The sequence below is a fragment of the Acanthopagrus latus genome, chromosome 10 (assembly GCF_904848185.1).
Source record: "Acanthopagrus latus isolate v.2019 chromosome 10, fAcaLat1.1, whole genome shotgun sequence".
NCBI classification, from domain to species: domain Eukaryota; kingdom Metazoa; phylum Chordata; class Actinopteri; order Spariformes; family Sparidae; genus Acanthopagrus; species Acanthopagrus latus.
In genome coordinates this window covers 20,860,978-20,883,926 of record NC_051048.1, presented here as the reverse complement: position 1 = coordinate 20,883,926, position 22,949 = coordinate 20,860,978, and the positions used below count along the sequence as shown (strand labels likewise).

General features: G+C 43.7%; 2 protein-coding genes and 1 long non-coding RNA gene across 13 annotated transcripts in view; 2 read left to right on the top strand and 1 right to left on the bottom strand.

Annotated features, from left to right (window-relative positions):
• Window positions 1-224: 224 nt before the first annotated feature.
• On the bottom strand, window positions 225-3,327 carry rpl34 (ribosomal protein L34). The gene is made up of 5 exons (XM_037112869.1): window positions 3,239-3,327; window positions 2,708-2,779; window positions 2,493-2,592; window positions 578-681; window positions 225-354 (listed from the first exon to the last, which is right to left on the bottom strand). Exons 2-5 carry the CDS (start codon window positions 2,770-2,772, stop codon window positions 270-272), a joined length of 354 nt encoding a protein of 117 aa, XP_036968764.1. The 5' UTR covers window positions 2,773-2,779; window positions 3,239-3,327; the 3' UTR covers window positions 225-269.
• LOC119027550 lies at window positions 2,501-4,175 on the top strand. Its single transcript, XR_005077410.1, has 2 exons — window positions 2,501-2,629; window positions 3,182-4,175. It is a non-coding gene; the product is annotated as an uncharacterized LOC119027550 (long non-coding RNA).
• An 8,845-nt stretch (window positions 4,176-13,020) lies between these two features.
• LOC119027344 (sodium/potassium/calcium exchanger 2-like) overlaps window positions 13,021-22,949 on the top strand; it is a 39,593-nt gene continuing 29,664 nt past the window's right edge. For 7 of the 11 annotated variants that reach the window (XM_037112473.1, XM_037112469.1, XM_037112472.1 and 4 more), the window contains exons 1-2: window positions 13,277-13,475; window positions 14,411-15,490. In XM_037112473.1, the coding sequence (XP_036968368.1) occupies window positions 14,588-15,490 (903 nt within the window). In that variant the 5' untranslated portion in view covers window positions 13,277-13,475; window positions 14,411-14,587. The other 4 variants (XM_037112467.1, XM_037112466.1, XM_037112464.1 and 1 more) reach the window with 4 other exon arrangements.

The following is a 22,949-nucleotide window of genomic DNA, read 5'->3' as shown; positions in this document are numbered from 1 at the left end:
TGATACTCACTTAAAAGAATACACAAGGCATCTTTGGCATTTGTTCTCTTGAAATATTACAGAATCTGTAGAAATGTAAGATTAACTGAAAACAATAACTCCAGGCAAAATATAAGTGATCCAATGAATTGTTATTTATCAGTTACATGGCTTTCAAAGACTCAACCTTGTCACACATCCTGTCCCTCTAAATACACCAAAGGATTGCAAATCACAACAGGAAATGGATTTGTTTGTCATTTTTTATTGTGGCAATACAAATACACATTTTACTTAGATTTCTGGCTCTGTGCCTGTGCCTTGAGCACCTTGACGACGATCTTCTGCTCCTCAATCAAGAAAGCACGCTTGATCCTGAGAATAAAAGCAGAGAGAGAATTTAGGCAAAATGTTTCAGCCCTTCAACTCAGTGTCATCATTGACTTGTTCCTTATACACTCAATCATCAATCAATTAAATGTTCAGGTAACTTGTGAATAGCAGAAGTAGGCACTTTGTCACCATTATCATCAGGGCAAAGCTAGCATCGTTCGTTTCTCACCAATAAAGAACAGATTAAAGGAAATGCTTCCATTACCTGTCACGCACACACTTGGCGCACATGGAGCCTCCGTAGGCCCTGCTGACGTGCTTCTTGGTCTTGGAAAGCCTCATCAGAACCTGAGGTCTAACAGCCCGGATCTACAAGACAGAACAGGACCATAATGAGACCACAGGCAAGAGGAACCAACTTGGAAAGAATTAACACCACAACCAATGGAAAGTTATCTAAACAAGTTTAAATATAGTGGGACAATCAAGACAACCAAACTCTGAAGGCTGCTAAGAAACATTTACGGTCATCCCAAAAGATGATGAGAGCAGGCTGCTCTGGAACCAAAGGTGAAAATTTGAAAAACACACCAGGTCTTTAATGTGCAATTTCATTTTACCAACCTATACACATTTTTAAACACACTTACACACATTTGTAAAGCCCACAGAGGCAATGTGATTGTGATTTTGGGCTATATAAATAAAGTGATGAGATACAGATACACTTCTAAATCGTATTTTAACTTATCAAGCCAGTGTTGGGCGTGCAACTCTGAGAACTCTAATCCCTTGAGTGTTAATTTGGCAATAAAAGGAAAGACCTGTCCACAGGTCCAAAAGATTAATCAACACTACAAGATCAGACAACAAGGTCACATGTGGGCAAATTTGCAGTTCTGCACAGATTTTAAGTTTCTGTTTGCGAGGCCTTCCTCTACAACAAACTGTTCAGGGGATTGAAACAATTAAGACACCTTTGTTTTTAAGTGTACTAGTGTAATAGTTGTGTTGGAATATGATAATTTGGACAAAAATGCATTTAACACTATCATTCAGATAATCAACTATGCCTATAAATCTACAAGTGGCACTAAAACATACTTCACTTGACCTTACATTTAATTTAAGAATATTGTGCAAACCCAGATGAGAGTGTAAACTGAAGGTACTGAACACATTTCCACACATCCAATTTATTTATTTTTTGTGGTGACAGGGAGAACAATCTGTACCATTGTAAGAAATCCATGAAGGACTATTAGTTAGCAAGATGGAGAACTTTATTAGGTCATTCATGTGAGGATATTCACAATCAGCCCGACTAGGCTAAATTCATTATTATTATTTATTATTTTCTTTCATGATCCGCAGCATCTCCCCTTAGTGTCCGATCCCTATGGCTGAGTTTCAACAGTTACCCTTAAATATTACACCAGTCCTTTTTAAATGCATTCACACAGCTGTTAGATGCATTCTTTGCAATATATGTTGTGATGCTGAAGCATCTTCATAGAAATCTAAAAAGAGCAAGTAAACTAGTCACAACAAACATCAACTTTTAAATGAGACGTTAAGATGCATGCTCATCCAGACGATGGGTTAACATCGCTTGGCCTGCGTTGATGCACAGCAGCACAACCCAAAAACAAAAAATGGGAGGCTTACTCATTCATTCACTTACTCAAAGTGACATGTTTTCATTTTTCAAGTTCAGTGAAATGATTTCATATAGCATCATGCAATTACTTACATTATGATGATCTAAAGCAATGCATCCAGTAAAAGACTTGTGTCAATGACCGATTTACAACCTCAAGAGTGGTCGTGCAAATTTTTAAATTACTAATATTCTGTAGGTTAGTTTCTTTAAAGTTGTTTCATATGTTGTTAACTATCAGTATGTCTTTAGACATGTTTACAAAGGAAGTTGAGTCTCTTTATGTACAACAAGGTAAAGGGTCTGTGTTGATGCTGTTGTGGCATAGGGTCATCCATCCTATCAATTTAGTGCCGATTCCCATCCATCCATCCATCCAACTTGCAAATTCGAAGTTAACCTCAGGATTTCTGGGAGGAACATGATGAGGATGTACCTCTGACAGATATCTTGTTGGGGCATGTACAGCATGCTTGGAAAAAGCTAGGAGCATTCACCAGAATACAATAGCTTTACTTACACCACGCAGTCTTCCTGGGCAGATGCCACATGCCGACTTGGGAGCTTTGCCGACCTTCTTGGTGTACAGGTACACAATACGGTTACCAGGTGTCCGTGACCTGCAGACCAACACGAGAGAAACATAATCGTAAACAGGTATTCATACATGAAGTGGCACTAGTGTGTGTTTCCAGGCAGGCAATGTCACTGAGACGCTGTGGGACGTTCACTTACAGTCTGGTTTTGTTGGAGGCAGTGTTGTAGGACAACCTACGACGGTAAGTCAGCCGCTGCACCATCTTGAAGCTGGAAAAAACAGAAGTATACACATATTATTGGACATGATGCTGTGATGCTAACCCTGCTAACCGCGCTAACGCTGCTGCCCCCCAACATGCTAGCGACACCGGCTAACTCTTACATTCACGTTCCAAAACATTGGAAACGTTGAATTAATTAATCGACAATGTACCATACTGATGGTGAATCTTATATGTAGCCTAACTCCGTAAGAAAATACATATTCAGCATGGTTGTTAGCCGCGGGTATCACATTTAGTTCACTTCAGAAAGCGGCCATCGGGACGGCATCTTTAAATTGTCATGGAAAATAGACAAAATAATACAATTGTCACATATTTAGAGACGTTAAGCTGTTTTAAGTGTTCTTTCTATTTGAAATCGATGTTATTATCCTTTTAAACGCAGGATTACATTGGATTATCAAGTTATAATGTTTCAGAGGAAAGCAGAGAGCCGCCATACCTGCTGTCTGCGTAACCGGAAGAGGAAGGAGCAAGGCGGGTGTTACAGGTTAAAGTTTCCCCATGCCGGCTGTTTCATGACTGCTCCCTGCTGGTGGCTCGTCTTTACTACACAGTTCTTCTTCTTCTATTGGCTTTTATTGGCGGTTGGCAACCAGCTTTTGGGATTTTTGAATAACAGCTTTTAACTGTTATTCCCTATAGTCTATATCCTATACCTGTGTCCTTTAAGTATTTCATTAAAACACCCCTTTTTTGATGTCCTCCCTAATAAATTCCTTAAAGTCAATTCCGGCTTTTCTTTTGTCAGCATTTGGATCACTTCCTGTCGTTCATCCCTGTACTTACTACACTCCAGCAATACATGCTGGACTGTTTCCGGCTGTGTACACTGTGAACAAAGACCTGTTGGATGTTTCCCTATTTTACTGAGTGTATGTTTGAGTCCTGTGTATCCTATTCTGCCCCTATTCTTGGATACTGTAAAGATGTCTTCCTGTGTTCACACTATCCCAGCTTTCCTGCCAGATTGTGTACATGTTTAGACTGATAATAGATTTGATTTCTTCCCTGTTTAATGGTATTTCTATGTTTATTGTGTTTGATTTTAGTGCTTGTTTGGGGCAATATATCTGCTTCTTCATTTCTTTCAACTCCTACGTGGGCAGGTACCCAGAGGAAAGAAACATCCACACCTGTATTGTGTAGTCTGTATATTTGATTTGGTATTTCCAGTAAAATATCTTGCCTGCACGAATTCTCTGATTGAATGCTTGAAAGTGTTGAGATACTATCTGTTACTATTGTTACTTTGTATTGACTACTATTATCCACCCACTGTGTATATTATCCCCATCATTTCAACTGTATACACTGAGAGATGATCCAATGTCCTGTTTTTAATGCCTATATTAAATTTTGGAATGAAAACTGCTGTTCCAGTACGTCCTGTTTCATTTGATCCATCTGTGAAGACGAAAAATTCATCAGGGTATTATTGATGTATATAGTTTTGTACTATTGTCCATGTCAGATTTTTTTGGCATTGTTTTTGGTTGTTTCCAATAATAATTTATGTTTAATTCTGTTACTCTTATTTTTTGTGCCATTTCTTTGCCAAACCACCCAAAACTTCTAGCTTTAATTTCCCTGTGTTCCCAACACTCCTGCAGGATAACCCTTGTTGGATGCAATGCCCCATGTCCTTCCGAACTGACCCAATATGCCAGCATGATCTGGTCCCTTCTAATTCCCAGCGGCATTTTGCCCACTTCTACCTGAAGTGCAGATATTGGAGATGTTTTAAACGCTCCTGTGCATGTACTGGCTTGTGATTGTTCCCTGTCCAGTTTCTTTTGAAATTAACATTTCGAGGTAAACGCTGTTTTACACAAATATGGTGAGATTGTTAAATGAATGTTAACATAGATGGCATTTAACCAAAATCCCTTAAATAATAATAATAATAATAATAATAATAATAATAATATAATTTCTCACCTGTAAATTGGCACGCACATTCATCAGCCTGTGTTTTCTCAGTTTGATATTGAAGTCTTTTATTTTGTCTGATGTATGTTACATCCTAATTTCACCTGCTGTGATTCATGTATTTTCCAACCTACCAAAACATCAAAAGTTCATATTTTTGCCAACTCATTATTATGCCTAATATCTCTGTTATAGAACAAAGAACAATGTCAGGTTTTCCTGTTAAATTTGCAAGAGTGATGTTTCATCAGAGGCTCCTCCCCATTATATCAGCAACAGTCAGTCAGAGTAGAACACCAACAGACACACCACTCTTGCTAATTGTTAATATTTCCAGTAAAACCCTTCAAGTCTTGTTTTAACATGTCCCTGTGGGAAAAGTACAAGTGTAACCGTAAATGTTAACGCCTTCTATTTATATTCTCCAGTTGTGCTTTTGAACATGCATGCCTATTGACATAGCTGGCACACCTAAAATAACAGAGCTCTAATTAATTTATTGAGCTGTACCTGTGTTTTACCTGCTTGACAGGTCTAATTTTTTGGCATGAAGAACGCATCCTGACAGCTCGTAATATTACTGTCCACAACCCTCAACAGGAAACTCATTTTAAACATTGAAAATAGCAGGGTGTGTTGAACATGATGCATGGGTTGTCCAGGAGATGGCAGCAGTGTTGTGCCACTTGTGTTGTGAGTGGTTTGTCTCAAGGTAAAATTGTTGAGGAAGAAATAATGCACGCATCCATGGAAATAATAATGCAAATACTGTGCAGCTGGAAAAAACAAAAATAATTCCCAGGTCTTGTGGAGTAAACATTTTAAAGGTGCAGTCTGTAAGAATTTTAGTCAAAGCATTCAAATATTATGATAATATAGCATGCTAACCAGCTAGCGCCTAGCCACTCTGAACTATAGGAGGTGATGATCTGACAGCAGACAAGTCCGGACCTTCAGTCCAGGCGGTCAGCTTGGAAGCTACGGAAGCTACAGTCGGCAGCAGTTAGTGGTTACCTCTATTCTTCTGGTGTATAAAGTCAACAGGGGGTCAAGTTTTCCTTTGAAAATGCTCATTTCATCACAAGTCCTCTTAAAGTGGCAACAGATAACTTTACCTCCTCAGTGTTTCCCAGTGGTATCATTGTTAGCGCTGCTGCTGCAAAGACAACTGGATCTTTTTCTGTTTTCCTCAGAGATGCAAATAAGGACAACACGGGCAACACGCAAGTTTATTCAGTCATTCAGTCTATAATAGAAATCATAATGATAATGATATAATGGAATTGCACTGTTGGACTCACAGGAGTCACGTTGGGTTTATAGGGGACCAATGTAAACACTGATGGTTGCATACTTTATATCTTTTACATTGTGCAGTAAACATTTACTTCACAATGACACACTGCAGCAGAAATCTTCTCTACTGCCAGTGGCAAAATTAAAAGTCTCCATCATGGCATGGAACATTTCATTGCAAAACAAAAAGTACCTGCCATGCACGCACAGATCCAAGTAACATATCTGCAGCATACACACCGTCGCTCTTAAAACGAGAGAAATAGCTCAAAATGGCTCCCTATCAAAGAGGTGCTGTGTCACAGACAGACATTTGCCAAGCTCAGCCAACAGATGGTGAGCTTGGCAACCTTTTAGATGAAGCATTTGGCAAAGGCAAAGTTCAGCGACAACACAAGACTCGGTACAGTGTGTTGGCACATGACGCATCCGTTTTAAGGGCATGAAACTCACTGTCGGGTTTCAGCTCAACTTAGTCAGAACTACCTGGGGGGTGGATCTGTGTCTAAGAGTGAAAAGTTCACTCACGCTCTTTTATTATCTGTGATTCATCAGTAAACCTAGAAATGATGCTCCTTAATGAAGTCTACTATTCTTACAATAAACATGTCATCTTTTACAATTAGTCCAAAGACTTGGGCCAGTTTCAAATAATACTGAAATCTCTTGCTACGTCAGAGACAACACACACCGTCATTGTTCTGTGGTTGGAAACTTTTTTTCATTGCTGCCGACCTCTGGACGTCTGAGCTTGTTCAACATGGTCTGTGATGGGGATTGATTTGATTGAGTCCAGATGTAACGCGACCTGGGATTAACCCGTTCTTCACGAGAATCAAGGTCCTTTACAAAGGATGCCAAAGAGGATTGTGGGCGACTCCAAGAGACGCCGAGGAGCACACAGACGTCCAAATAATTGGTAACGTCTGCAGGCAGCCTGTCTTAATCTGATCAGAAGTAATTATTCTACAAGACATCTCAGTGGCATATTTAATTATGATTTTAACCCAACAAAACACCAACAGATTCTTGATGTTAGGTCATTTTAGATAAAGTTTATTTACTGTAATTCCATCTGACACCACCAGCCCCTCCATCTCAGTCAGTCCTGCCTCATCAAAGATGAACCATATCACCTTAAGTGCACTTGATTACGCAAGCCTGCCCGACCCCCCTCCCCACATCTCCTTGGGCCTTCTGTGTAATCTGCTGAGATTTAAACCTGCTGCTCCTGTTTAATAAATCCACTGCGATTAAAATAGGATTACAGCTCTGCTTTCGCCTTCCTAATGACATCAGAGCATGAAACATTTTTTGACTCTCTTTTTTTTTTTTTTCAGCTGTCGGGTTTTTGCCCAGGCTCACCCTTCTCTCCCTCCCTCCTCCCTCCCGCTCGTCTTGTCCAGACAGACAGCGGTTGATTTTTCAACTTCTTTCTCCTGCCCCACAGCAAAACCTCATCCCCGCAGCCCGGCAGGTCAGCCCATCTGTGGGCCTGTTGACATAAGGATTAACCTTCTAATGCAGCACACATCCTGTATCAATGCTGTCTTCCGCCACATCAGGCTTCTCCATGACAGATAACAACCAAAGAAAATATGCCCTGGTGTCAGGTTGTTGGTGCTGTGTGCGTGATCCTTGAAACCTTCACGTGACATTGCCTTCATCAATATAATCAATATGACTCTTTTGTCCTCGTTGTCCTTCCTTAGTGCTGTCATACAGTGGTTAAATGCTTCCAAGGTCAGCGGAGGCAAAAATGATTGGATTTCGACAAACTAAGCTCACGACCCCAGCAGAGAAATTGACTTAGGGAAGTGTAATTTTAAAGGGGCACTACGTTGTTTTGGAGGGGAAAATTCAAACTCAGCATCTTAACATGAACAATATTAATGAGGTAATAATACAAACTCAGAAACAAGCTGTCCTCAGAGGAAGATAAGGTCATCAGAACACTGTTTGAAGCTAGAGAGGTGGCAGGGTCCGCCACATATAAACAAAGTAAAACAGTATGACACCATGTTGTCATGTAAGGTCAGTTTTTTTTATTTAGTTTATTCAGTTCCGAAAACCAAGAGAGTGACTGTTTAGTTTGTTTTGTTCTTTTTCTCCTCTGATTATAATTTCTTTCCCAAAACTACATTTAGTTTAAAACACAATGTAGCTTAAAAGTCAAATGTTAAACGTTAATGGCAGATATTGTAATTGTTACTGTGAGCCACGGTTTTAATATGAATGGTGACCTTACTATCTAATTTTTTTTTAAAAACTGTAAATCTATATTAAAAATGATATTTGGACTAATTGTGCAGGTTAGAACACACTCAGACGTATCCGGGCCAAAATAAACTTACCCTTTCACTACTGTAGATCAATTGTATATTACGGTCCTTGAACTATGCATTAGTTAACAGGTAACAAGGGCTTATAAGGCTCATTAACATACTTTTGTGTTAATAAGAACGTATAAGTGTGTATTATAACATCATAAAAATGTTTTGTTGTTAAGAGATATTTATGAGCGCTCATGAGAAACTTGTTAACAGTTTGTAGACAGATTAAGAACATAAATCAGAGCCTTGTGACTGTCTTATGATTGTTAATAATAGCATTACAAACACATTTATATATCATTATTATTATTATTATCAGGACACGTTAACTATCACTTATTAGGAAGAGTATTAGTGGTACCACATTTGGTGAGAGCTTCATGGTCGTCAGAGGATCAATCCAAATGACTCGATAGTGATAGTCAGACACTTTCTCCAGTGCCAACAGGACATTTTTTGTTTATCACGGAAAAGTCTGAACAAAGACCGGCTGGCTGGCCATGAAACATGGTAAACGTTCATGATCCCCTGAGGATGAACTGTACGACACACGGCCCGCCCACATCAGGGTCTCACTTTCACACTCTCCGCTCACATCTAATCGGCTCCAGCACTTACTGATCAGACCGGCCGGTGGATTATTAATTCGTTAATCTCTTTAGAGCTACTACTGCTAAAATGAAAATGCCCGTCCAGCCCTCGACCCCCAGCTAAAATGGTCCCTCCCACGTTATATTAAACAATCTTGCTTTTGTGTAACTCTGAGACAGACCATTTGTCTTTTAAAGACGTTTACTCAGCCATTTTGAGAGCCTCATTGATTCCCTATTTACTACCTGAGCATCCCGGTGGTGCTTGTGCCCCTTTCGTTTTGCTGACCACATTTTCCTGAGGGGCAGGTGGTCTGTCCAAGCCTCTTTGTGCAGACTTGTGGTGGTGGTGGTGGTGGTGGGGAGGGGAGTTGCTAATATGAGGCTTTAAACATCTAATCCGGAGCAAGTCTCTTAGAAAAAGCTTATCTTGGGTCTCTCCAATTTCACTACTTTCCTCGTCTACAGGACCAGATAGCTGTTGGCGTCAGGTATTCATAAAAATCATTTGTCTAATTTGTCTAATTCTATACCTTGTTTCAGTCGATTGTCCTTCCCTCTTCACCGGAAAAACTTGCATGGTTATCATCACTCTATCTACCCCCCACTGCCCCTGCCCCATTGCTGACAAATCCATACAACTATGTGGGACACAAAGGCTCGGATTTAGCTGCCGGGCCAAAGCGAGGGTGGGCCGGGTGGGGGTGGGGGGTTGGGGGGGCGTGCAGGGCCCGGATGGAAATTTCTGTTGTTTTTGTGTGAGCACAGATTTCAGACAAATCAAAACAACTGCCACCATCACCCCTCCAGACCCCCTTCCTCCCCACAACAACCCACATGACCCGTGACCAGTCATCACTTTTATGCTGGAAATGCAGCCAGATCAGGAGCGGCGGTGCGCTGGCGTGGAGGGGAGGCTGCGCGTGCACCGGCCAGCCATTGTTGAAAAAGAGCTGACGGCCTGAATGGGATCTCATTTGATAGGCAAAAATATTGACGGATCTGATTTGAAGAGCTCAGAGTTCGCTTTGTGATGACGCTGTGTACAAGTGCTCGTAACGCTGCTGTGACAGAGCTTCCCAATGAACTCTAACTTTGATTTGAGCATTATTTTCTGTTACTGCAATAACACATGAAGGCCTGTTGTGTCGGGATTTCATCTTCAGTCCTCTTTATCTAAACGTAATTTGCTTAAACTGTAAAAGGATGATTCAGGATTAGTGGGAATGATCATTCGATACGATGATGTGACATTTGTGGAGGTCTGTACCAAACAAAGAAGATTTACAGGCTACATCACTGCAGAAGTACTTCATTACAATGCTGTGTGTTTCGAATAATCTGTTTGGTTGATCAAACATAAAAAAACACAAAAAAACATCATTGAATGTCTTGTATCTTGTATCTTTGTACAAGCTGCTGCATCCAGAACCAAAAGAAGACGTTCTGCATCTGTTGTCTCTGGGTGAGTAAAGCTTCCATATGAAGTGGACTGACTGCGTGTGTTAACCCGATGATGTCGCCTACATACAGTATACGTTCATTCATTCATTCCCTTCATCATAATCAGCTTGACAGAACTGCCGCCGGTTTGTTCTTGTGGGAAAACTTGTTCGCTGAGGATACCCAGCGGTGATGGATGTAGTGACGTCTGATGACAGCCAACGTTTCAGGGCTTCTGGCGTAACCAGCAGATATGTTGAACATCCAGGACAATACTCTTCTGATGAGCGACCACATGAGAACAGAACTGGAGGTAAGAGAATCTGAATGCAGATATATTTTTCATGAAGTTAATGAAAAGCTCAGTAAACACTCTGTCTTTTCTCCCCCCACATATTAAGCTAGCTGTTTCTAGACTTTATGCTATGTTATGTACACACAAAATGTCCCTCTCAGTGCACTGTGAGTCATTTCTGCCACAAGGGCGCTCTGGATCAAAACCATCAGAACAGACGGCGCTTGATGCCATTGTGAAGGAGCGTAAAGGAACATGACAGCTGTCGTCTTCATTGTTAACAACCACTGTTTCCAGTAAAACTCTGACGTTGTGTTCAGGGACCAGGTAATGTGCTAAAGTTTTAGTCATGCTGCCCGACGTGCTCCCTCGCTCTCTGACGCCTCATCCTGTGTTTCCTGTGTTTCCACAGTAAGAGCAGCTTCAGCATTTACAGGCGACCTTGAATAAAATTACACATTTGTCTGTGTGTGCAACATCTGAAATAATGTACGTACACAACTTAAAATATACAACGTAAGGCAGAAATGTTACATGTCGTATCTTTAAGGAACTTTTTGATAATAAATACGGAGGCATCAGATATCAGATGGCGCTCTGATATCTGATGTCTGAGTGCCACCAAATCAGCAAATTTAACTCGAAACCACAACTGATAGCCATCAGATAACGTCTGATTATTGATAACCTGAGGTAAGTTAATGCTGCCGTCCTCTGTGTTTCCTGTTAGGTAACAAGAGGCAGCTACAGTGGGGAGGAGACGAGAGCGGAGGAGAGGGGCCAATCAATGAGGTCACTGAATCATGATTTATTATACAGCACCAGGCCATTAGTGTCACACATACTTTGCCACACTGTGTAGAGATTGCATGTCCGGGTCCATCCAACAGAGTTTGGCCTGTCGACTGATGCTAAGTGGTTGGCTTTCTCTGACACGAGGGGGAAACGTGGCGACCCGCAGGGCTGTAGGGATGATGACTATGTCACATGAATGCATGGTTGGCATAATCAAACTGAAGCGAGCTGACACATGAAACACGCGCCATCTTCTAATGTTTACACTCCCATTTTGTAAAGGAGCCATAATGTTTCTTCTTGTTCATACGGCTGAATATTTGAGCTTCACTGCTGAAGCTGTAAAGATTGTAGGGAGACACCGCAGAGATGTAGTCATACACACAACCCTCCCCAACCCACAACATGATACCTTCATGTTTGTGTTTGTATGGAAGAAATAAAAGATATAAGTCATGAATTATAGAAGTGCAAGTTGACAGCTTTTCTTATGTTCATACAGACCAGGCCGGCCCGTTTCCTGTCTTTAAAGTCTAACGCCACCAATTCTCCAGAGGAAGCTGCCTGTAATCTGGTGAACTGCTTCCAGTGATGTCACTCAGTGGCTACGTTGCATTGTGGGTAATGTAGGCACTAAGTTTTATAAGGAAGATGATATCTCTGGTGCTGCTGTGTCCAGTTTGATCATTTGTTTTAAAACCATCCTTCAGTGAGATGAAGTGCCTGACTGGAGGTGATTCATCAGATTACATGCAGCTTCCTCTGGAGCCACAAAAGGATATTTAATATTTTTTCCCATCCCCAGTGGTGCTCCTGAAGACCTGTGACCATCAAGGACAATTCTTTCCGATGACAACTGCTCAGCGGCACATGAAGCCGAAATGGCTCGACTGTCCGGCTAAAAGTTTACCCAGATCTTCCGTTTCAGGAGCACAAAAGACTTCCTCCGACTGAGCAGGCGATCCTCCAGTCTAGAGCCTGAGAGATAGATCCAAATTTCACTGGAGCGAATGGCTCAAATTACGACACTTCTTTCACAATGTAAGCTAACAGAGGAAAAGTATTTTTTGGGCGCATCACATGATGGTGTCATTACAGGGCCTGGCCACTGAAAGTTGGCTTCAAAGCCTGGCGCTCATGCTGGGGGGCTTGGCGAACACATTCATGTGTAAAATTGGTGGCGTGACCCTTTAAGCTGACCCTTTGAACACAGACCTACAGATCTGAAACTCCTGCCGAGTAAAGAGACTATGCAGATGAAAAAAATAAATAAATCACAATAATAACAACAAGTGCTTGAAAATGGAAGTGTGCAGATGCACCGTGTGTGTGAGCAGCGTGCTGCACCACAGCGTCACCTCCCAGAGGGGGATCCGCCTCCTGCATATAACCTTGAAATGACCTCAGGCGTGCACATAAATCAGCCACATCCACCTGTTCCGTCGTCATCATCATGAAAAAAAAAAGAAAAAGAGGAGAAAAGGAGAGTGTGTGGAGGCTGCCTGTGCGGTGTAACCACGGCAACTCCTCCCTCAAAACGCAACATCACCAAACCCCCACCGCGGCAGCCCGGCAGGCACCGACACGCTGTCTGCCGCTTACCTGGCTTTATTAATAACCCAAGCGGCTCACGTGGGCAGCCCGGCCCGGCCCAGCCCAGTCCAGCACAGTATTCTGCTACACTAGCACCGGGGGGTTTTTTCTCCTCCTCCTCCTCCTCCTCCTCCTCCTCTCATCATCCGAGACGGGAGGGATGCTGCCGCCGCTGCAGCTGCTGTGAGGGAGAAGAGGTGAGCGCAGTTGGAAAAGCATTTTTTCTCTCCCCCCACCCTCACCCACCCGCCCCGACTCTCCCTCCAAAGCTCCTCCTCTGTCGTCGGAGAGAGGAGACCGGTCACATTTTGCTCAATGAGAGCAAGAGGGCACCGGAGAGGATTTCCTAATTTCACCGCGCTGCTGAGCCGTGCGGCTGGTTTTCTCTCGCCTCTGTTGAAGGTAAGCAGGACGCCGTCTGCAGCCTCCCGGCGCGTCATGCGCCCTCACCAGCGGGGGAGAACAACTCGTGTTGGGCTGTTTTGGTCGGGGTGATGCTGGTTAGCTGTGTGTTGTGTGATGATCCCGCTGAAAGGGCGATACTGAAGGGCAGACAGGGGGAAGAGTTGACAGTCGAGCAGGACAGGATGTGTTTTTCTCTGCGTTCACCTGAGCGGCGGCGTCACCGCTGACCGTTTTCACGGACTGCGGCCAAGTGGTGTCCGTGAAACCCGCCGGCCTCCTCATTTGCTGATGTTTTCCCAGGTGATGACAGCAGGTTTCCGATTTTACACCTGTCAAGTTTGTGACAAATCAAAAATCCTCGCTGATAAAGCAGCAGAATGTAAGTTTGTGTGCCTGGCTGCCTCAGCTGGGTGGTTTGATTTGAACCGGGATCACTTGAAATTGTGGGAAAATAAAGCTAATGTAAGTCTGCTGAGGCCACAGCGGACAAGACGCACTCTGTCTTCCACAGCATGTTTCAACTTAATTACAGAGATGTGCACTGAGAGAATGGGATGATTTCAAAACTCAGTTTGTTTCTCACACGCCTGCTCAACAATGTAATGAAGAATTTCCTGTTTCATTTCAATTTTCTGTGCATCCACAAGGAGCTATTTTTGGGAAGGGGTCACGAGTAGATTAGTCCGGATTTGTCGGTGACTTTTTCCACAGCGGCAAACGATTATTGGTTAATCCGGCTATTACATCTATTTGTTACATTTTGTATTTTTAATTCATTTAAAGACGGGTGTGGAGAATGAAAGTGAAGCATCTATCTGTGTCTGTGCTACTGAAGCCGACAGAGCAGCGTCTTTACTTCTGTCATAATTTGTTGAGTCTCTCCTGCTTCAATAATTAATTAATCTCTTCCTCGTTCTTTTGACGTTGTCCAGCAGAGGCTAATATGAAGACATCATTTGGCAAACCAGACCCTGGAAAGCTCCTACGATCTCTTCAACTCATTTGAAACTGAAGACAACGCCATGCATTGTCTCCGGTAAAACCTGCTCCCCACCCTCCCCTCTTCCTACCTAGCCTTTGAGAGTGAGGACACCACGAGCCGTGCGAACATGGGTCCAGATCAACCCTGCGTGCATTCACTAGAGCGAAGGCCCGTGTTGGGCGCTGCCTGCAAGCGACAGACCCACCGGTGTCTGCGGAAAAAGCTGAGGCCAGTACGGATCTTATGGTTCGTCTTCAGCCTGGTGGCCGTAAGTGCCGTCTCCTTCAGTGCCTTGACCTGGAGCTCAAGGGGCCTCAGTGAGCCAGTGCTCCCCCAAGAGAGACTCCACCAGTCGGCCCCCCACAGGACTCTGCTTTTCACCCCACCTCAGAAGGACCCGAATGTGTCAGCCGACATGCCAATAGCCATGAAATCTACAGCAGATGGCAACGAGAGCCACGGGGAGTACCCGAGAGACCTTTTCAGCCTGGAGGAGAGGCGCCAAGGAGCGGTGGTCCTGCACATGTTCGGCATGATCTACATGTTCATTGCCTTAGCCATCGTGTGTGACGAGTTCTTCGTCCCAGCGCTGACGGTCATCACGGAGAAGCTGACCATTTCGGATGACGTAGCCGGCGCCACCTTCATGGCGGCAGGCGGCTCAGCCCCGGAGCTCTTCACCTCCATCATCGGCGTCTTCATCTCACACAGCAACGTGGGCATCGGGACCATCGTCGGCTCGGCCGTCTTCAACATCCTCTTCGTGATCGGGATGTGCGCCATCTTCTCCAAGGAGATCCTCAACCTCACGTGGTGGCCGCTCTTCCGCGACGTCTCCTTCTACATCCTGGATCTGATCCTGCTCATTATCTTCTTCCTGGATAACATCATCTCCGTGTGGGAAAGTGCCACGCTGCTCTCAGGCTACGCCGCCTACGTGATCTTCATGAAGTTCAACAGTACAGTTGAGCACTTCGTCAAAGATTGCATGAGCAAGAACCAAGTGGTAGAAGTAGAAGTGCAGCCCAAGGTGAGTTGGTTTCTTGACCTGCATTATTGTTCTCCCACCTCCCCTTCACCACCATCTCTCCTGAAAGTACCAGATGTCAGACTATGAGGTGTGCTGTAATGAGTTTTGGTGTGTTTGCTAATAGAAATGACCTTCAGGGTCTCCTCTGGCATGAGAACACCAGGCTTACTATGACAAACGCTTCAATTAGTGAGGACGTGCTTTTACTTGTTCACATCTATTTTTTTATGTTCTCATCAACGACCATTTTCAAAGATCATTCAATACATAAAAACTGATGCCGAACATGCAGTAGCCTTTGTTTTAAGAGATTCAGCCGATGTCACTCATGTTCATGACGAGTAAACAAAGAGAAGCTGGATGGGTGTGAAGTCGGGCCACCGTCAACAACTAAACTGATCATATTGCATCGATGTGCATCAAGCCAGTTCTGCACAGGACTGCTGTACAGTGTTCCACTGTTGGATTAATAAAACAGACCCAAATGTGTAATTCTGGGTTAAGCTCTACAAATTGTGTCCCGGTCTGAGAAACAAATCCCTTGGAATATCTCAGGAGCTATTTCTTTTTTTACACAGTTGAAGATTTCCTGCATCAATATTGCTTAAAATGTCGCTCAAACACAAAACCACACGCAGCGTGATGAGGTGAACCACGTACAGGAAGTGGCTTCAGGGCGGCTGTGGTAGTCCTGGTCGTTCTGTCTGAGCAGTCATTCAGAGCCGTATTTAACTTTTTGCTCAATTGCAGAAACACTGATTAGACAAGAGCAGCTGAAATCATTACGTTACTCCGCATATGATTCTGTCCCTCAATGACACTTGAGGGCAAAAGACACTGCAGTGCAATTTGATACTGGTGTAGAGATTATCCCGGGAGGATTTAGATTTCTTTTGTTACATGAAATGGAAATGAAATTTTGAGAAAGTTGCATTGTAAAGCTTTAATTAAATCTGGATTTATTCTAAGTACATAAAGGATATTTAAACTGCAGGTTACACAATATTTTTTTTTTGGGGAGGGGGGGGGGGGGGACTCTCAAGGAAGCAGCCAACATCTCCATTTGGTATGCAGCGTGTTAGCTTAGCCACGATGCTAAAATTAAAGCCTCTGTCTTTATTAAAAGAGGAGCAGGCATGAAAATAGGTCCTATTCCCGCCATGCTTAATTCATCAAGGGCTCATGAGGAAGAAAAGAGTGAGAACTGAAGTGCACCGGCTGAGTGCCAGAGAAGACTCAGGTGACCTTGAGCCGCAATGGATTGTGGGTACTTTGGCCAACAGAACCATATGCATGTGTGTGTGAGTGTGTGTGTGGAAAAACAACTTTTGATGGAGGGGGGGAATAGTGCGAGACGGATGAGTCGATCAAACCCCGACATCATGTCTCATCTCCTGTGACGCTGGCAGCAGATTAAGCCTCTCCTCTCTCCTGCTCCTCTCAGCGCCCTGCTTATTGTTTCACCACATATAGGTTCCCAGTTAACCTCCTTTTATGGCGTGGTCTGAGTCTATGGGGTTAATAGAACTAGTAAAGGCAAAAATATTATTAGAATATAATCATCTAAACACCCTTTTTTTTCTAATCAAGCTTTGACACTTTGGGGACGTGCGTATTTCAAGACCCAAGACATGTTATTTTGGGATTTAATTGGCAATTTAGCAGGCGTGCGTGTGTGTGTGTGTGTGTGGGTGTAAGTTCATACATGACTAAAGACAAGGATGAGCAAGTGATCTCAGAACAGAGCTTCTGGGTTTTTGGGGCTTTTTTGCCGCTCTACATTTACGCGACACTCTCTACTATGAGCTGATGCCTCTGTCATGACTGAGCTCCAAGGTGTCCTTAATCCTGTCCAGGAGTAAAGTATTGCATTGTAAGGACAATAGGATGTCATTTGACGCCACGCCCTTGAACTCACCACTTGATTAAAATGGGCTTCCCTGAGATTATTTCACGCATTATGATATTGGGATGTCCCCGACGTGTCTCGCATTGCTGCCACAGACAGAAACGCAGGCCGGTCAGCCGCTGTGTGGTGTCACCATAAAGAAGGTGCGCAGGTCGCTTGGTCGGCAGTGTACGCTAAAAATACCACGTAAATTTAGATCCTGAGAGTAACACGGACAGAAGTGTGATGTTCTGCATTTAGAAGTCATCAGTCATTTTTCCACTGTCAGCGACCGCTGCCTTTCATCTCATTACATAACCGCTTGTACTACTCTCTCTGTCTTTTTTAAATTTTTCAGATCAAGAGATTCTTTCGCGCATCTTGTTTATTCTGCTCCCGACGATGTAAAAATAGATGGCTTTGTTTCTGTTATTGTCTCAAAAGTAATGCCTTAGCTCGCAGGCAGAGTGTTAAATGGTGAGGGCAGCTCGGCTTGCTTTTTCCGATCGTTTGACAGATCGGAGGTGTCAGGGACGAGGCGCGACATTATCAATACGACGCAAACAGAACTGTCACATCTCAGTGTGGAAGCTGGGTCTATTTAAAGCCATTGTTTTATGGCAGTTCAGTGGTCACCCTCATCAAATGTAATCTGCAATAATCTCACAATCCAGTTAACACAACAATGAATGCTCCATAATTCCCCTGCACTTAAACCGACTTGGAATTACAGAGGAGCAGGAGAGACGAGGCATTTCCTCTCAGCACGTCGTGTTCGAGGCAGATGGATGGAAGTTCAGGGGATCACATAGTTTGGGGAGTGGTGACATGTGCCTGCACGAATGCCCCTGCAGTTTTCAAATCCTCATGAAATCCATTATCGCAGTGACTGCTGACCACTGGTGATGACAGTTTGACGCAAAGTTGCAGTCGGCTCAGCTCCCAGCCAATAAATCATTAGGTTGGGAGGCGGAACATGAACTCTGGTTGCACCGCCAAATAAACACCCTCAAACCATTCTCAGAACTGAGGAATTCTTTTTTCTACTTATTGTCACTGTCCTGTCAACATTAATTGTTGTTTTGCAGAGACAGGTTGTGAACACCAGACTGAATAAATGTCACTTTAAGTTGAAGTTGACGACCAGGTGGTTCGTTTCACAAAACCTTCTGGAAAGATGCAGCTGGAAAAGTGTTTGGTAGTGGTAGTTCCCCACAGGGCGATTATATTTGTAATGCATGTGTGAAATAACACGGGTGCCGTGGACCATATTCACACGGCGGCCATTTTCCTCTGACATCACAATCAGGGTGGGAAGCTCAACTGTCGTGATGCCATTTTCCAGGTTTCAGGTAGTATAGACGTAGAAAGTCTGTTTCATTTCACTTCTTCCTGATAGATCGGCAACTAAAAAGACAATATCTCCGCCATAGTTCAAGGTAAACAAATTATTTGATTGAGCTTCTGTCAGACAACAGCGAACATTAACACTCAGCCACCTGCAGCAAACATTACTGTCTGGGAAGTGTTACATTATACAGTATGAACAGGGTAAATTCATTCTGAAATATCAACCTGCATGTTATTTAAGCCTGGACGTGAAATGCACTGTAAGCTAATAATCAAACAGTAATGTTAGCAAGGAAGTGGTTGAATGCTAATGTTAGCTAATAGTTATCAAACAAGTGGTTTATCTTGAAAAGTCGCGGACTGGACCAAACCAACACGATGTGAGCAGCAGGGTCAGCTTCTCTGCTGATTCGTCACTATAACCTCCGTCATGTACACGCAGTCATTCGATCGCCTGTACGTAGAAAACATTGATAACAGCAGCTTCAGCTCATATTTGGTGATGATTATCAAGTAACTTTCATAAACTCATGTAATCCAGTTGATCCCAGTTGCACGGCATGTGGTTTTATTCGTCCATCTTTGACCCGAACAGATGTTGGAAGGATGTATTTACCTACTATCTCCGGCCTGATTGGAGCCTAATACCTTTGTTTACCTAATGAGTGCTTAGCTGCTGGTTAATCTCACAACAAGGGCACTCTGCCTCCGCCGGGCGAGCGAGGTGGCCACCTCTGCCACCTCGACTCCCCCGAGACGAGACGAGACCCTGCAGGCTGCCTGGATTTCACTGGCTGTCATCTGCTTCTCACAACTCTTAGCTACGTGCCCGTCACATCTACTGACACGTCTGGGATGACGCTGACAAACACTAGTTTAGATGAGTTATTATTTTAAAAAATCTGATTTAAAACAGATGTAAGAAGAGAGGGCTTTAAGGCAATATCCCTGCACCAAATACTACCTCTGTGAGGCTTAAAATATGAGGCTGTAGTCATCTGTTTTTGTTGTGTGTGCAGTATATATAGTGTGCCGCTGTTATCTTGTCACATCTGTCAAGTCAGCCCTCCCACCCGGGTGACTTCACTGTCGCACATCTTGGCCCTGTGAGCTACGAGGCTCCATAGGTCAAAGATGGCGTCATTTTACTGTATCGCTCCCCTTATTTGTGGCACGTTCTCTCACAGTTAAGCTGCTTAGTCTGCCGTTGGGGTCGGTGACTTAACGGGACAGAGTCGCTGCCCAAAGGTCTGATTACTGAACGCTTCACTCGGTGACGCGGTACGTGCCGAGCGGCCGAAGCTGGTCATACATGCACGAGGCCTTTTCCCTGCGGCATCTGAACGCATCTCACACCCACACACTCGGTAAATCCTCATTGCACAGATCGTGGAGACACAGTTCAAGGTCACATAAGAGCTCGAGGCTACTAGTTTGCCTCACAAGCTTGGGGAGATTACGGCAACGCAAGATGGAGGAATATGAATATGAACAGCTCGAGAGACGGGGCCGCATTGATTTCGTTATGGATTCATCTGCTGATTATTTTCAGGATTAATCTATAGAATAAAATAATCTCTGACATGTACAATTTGAAAGATGCCCATCACAGTTCAAAGTGATGTCTTCAGATTGCTTCTCTTGTCCAGTGAACAGTCCAAAACCAAAATGTTCTTCATAAATGACAAAGAAATTATGCAAATCCTCACATTTCAGAAGCTGGAACCAGCAAATGTTTGTCTTTTCTGCTTGAGAAATGACCAAAACAGACAATCAAAATAAATGGAAACTAGTGTTCTTTAGATCGATTAAGCTTTAGTTGTTGCTGCTTCGGGCATTTTTCACTGGAAAGCAACGGATGAGTGTGTACTCCAGTTGGCTCTGCAGGCCGACACTGATGTCCAACTGATCATTTTGCCCAATCCTTTTCTTTTTTTTTGTCTGTTTGCAAAAAAAAAAAAAACAGACCAGTAAGCCGAGCCGATCAATGCTGGCATCTTCACCACACTCCACGGTGAAGACAGAAATGTTGCATTTCACCATTCAGATCTGTACCACCTTCTTTTTATAGCCGTCGCGACAGACTCGACCCTTTCAAAACCTCTTTCAAAGATGTCAGATGTATTAGGATCAGCAGTGATGGCTTGCTCAGTCTGTCCCTGGCATTAGTAGGGTCATCATACGTGCGTCCCCCCCTCCTCAGGACCACCTCCCCAGGCCCGGCCCAGGCTTATCTTGTTATCTTGTGGCCTCTCTCATTGTTTGGCTGATGGACTGACTGGCTGCTTTTGAAAACAGCGGCTGGGGCAGATCAGATTAGCCAGCACTTTGTGCACCGTGGTCTCATGAAAGACGGGGGAGTGACGAACCCCTCTTCTGCTTGTTATGACACACCAGAAGTCAAAGTTTGTCTGTCGGGATGATGAAGTCACTGTCTGTCATTTAGAAGGACGAGCGTGGCCACGTCTGACAACACATCACAATCACAGAGCAGTTGCGTATCATCTTACAATGTGTAATCAAGCTATATTTCATTATATACATGTTTTTTTTTAGTTTTTTTTTACATGAAGCAGTGTGATGGATACGTTTAAGAAAGTGAATCAGACAAGAGAAAGAAGTCTCTACGTGCACTTGATGAACAGAGTGGACTCTCAGTTAGATTCTGCATCCCAACACATTGTTAGACGCCCGCTATCGTCAATGTTGGATAAGCCAACGTGTATCGAGGCAGATGTTGGTTCTGCTCGGATGGAAGGTGCGACCTCTGATGTATTACCGGGCTATAAATAGCGTCACGGAGGCGAGATCTTCCATCAGGATGCGCTTCAAAGATCAGGTTCTGTGCAGGGAGCAGACTGCGTTTCCTCCCTGTGCATGTGGACGCTCGGGCACCGGCGCTGATGTTGTGCACCGCCTGTATTGTCACACATAAAACACGACGTCGCATGCTGCGAGGTTTTTATTTTTTTATTTTTTATTGCATCCAGTCGAATCCCAGTGTAACGCCACCTCACACACCATGATATCAGGCTGCACAGAACGGACCTCGTCACCAGCTCTGTATTTTAGTCGTGTGACGTGTTCATGGGATTATCTCCCATTATGACGGATGTCAGCCTAATTTTCTGCAAAATCCAGATGTGCCCTGCTGAACTCCAACCAAATTATAAACTACATCTGCTTCAGATCGCTTCGTTCAGCCTGGATTTTGCGGTAGTAAAAACAGCTGTCAAATTCATTTCTAGGAAACTCTTGAAATATTCATTTTTAATTACAGTGAAAGTCTGGTTTGTACAATACTCAGAAATATTAACCTTATTTTTATTTTATTCTTGGGCACGTACGTGTTGACGCTGCTGTGACTGAGCTTGAGTGGATTTTCTCTCTGCAGTATCATTCGCAGCACACACGCCCTGGTCCTCTTTTCTGAATGTGTCTTTCCATGAAAGCAGTGAATATTCATGTTTGTGTCCTTCAACAGAAAGTTGTAGAAGTGACCTTCGTTCAGACTGAATGAAAAAATAGGTGGAAGTCGATAACATACCCGTGTGTGTTCCGTGGAGGCCCAAGGTCATTAAAATAGAAATATTATTTGACTAAAAATACAGAATGCAGAAAGTAGAAGAGAAATAGTTGCAGTGATGGTTTTGAATATAAACATAAGGAAGAATTTTCTTATATCTGTGCTCGCTGGTGTGATTTTAAGGTCATACACACCGCTGCAAACACACACCTACCCACAGAGAGAAACAGAGTTGTCTTGGCGCTCGAGCTCAGCCAGCGACAACGGAGTCCAATAATTTAAAAATAGAAAGCCTGCGACTTTGATCTCACCATGACGATGAGGAGTCCAAGTTTTATCATCTGCTCCAGCTGTGGCTCCTTGTCTGAGGAGGGGGAGGGGAGCGCAGAGCGCTAGCGTTGAGCCAGTAATTAGGTTTTCGGAGGTTTTTTACCTGCCGTCTGGGCCGTCGGACCAGCAGTCAATAAAGATAAAGGCTTCATTCAGAATGCAGCGACGGGCCAATCAGAGCGCAGTGTGCCGGGTCTTCTTCCGCAGTCTCTCCTTCTGTTGTCAACAATTATTCCGCTTTTGTCCAATCCAATTTAATTGCGCTCAGTGGTGATAATTGTGGAAGTGAAGCTCTCATTTGCATCGCAGGTGCTGATGGCTGCCTCATGTCGCCCTGGATTGGTTATTGTAGTATTTGGCTTCCC

Bases quoted from the DNA above. Each gene is read 5' to 3' on its own strand.
- rpl34 (XM_037112869.1), bottom strand. From the start codon at position 2,772: ATGGTGCAGCGGCTGACTTACCGTCGTAGGTTGTCCTACAACACTGCC. The intron at 682-2,492 runs GTAAGTAAAGCT...TCTGTCTTGTAG, and splicing joins GCCCAGGAAGACTGCGTGGT to ATCCGGGCTGTTAGACCTCA. The intron at 355-577 runs GTAATGGAAGCA...TTTTATTCTCAG, and splicing joins GCCAAGTGTGTGCGTGACAG to GATCAAGCGTGCTTTCTTGA.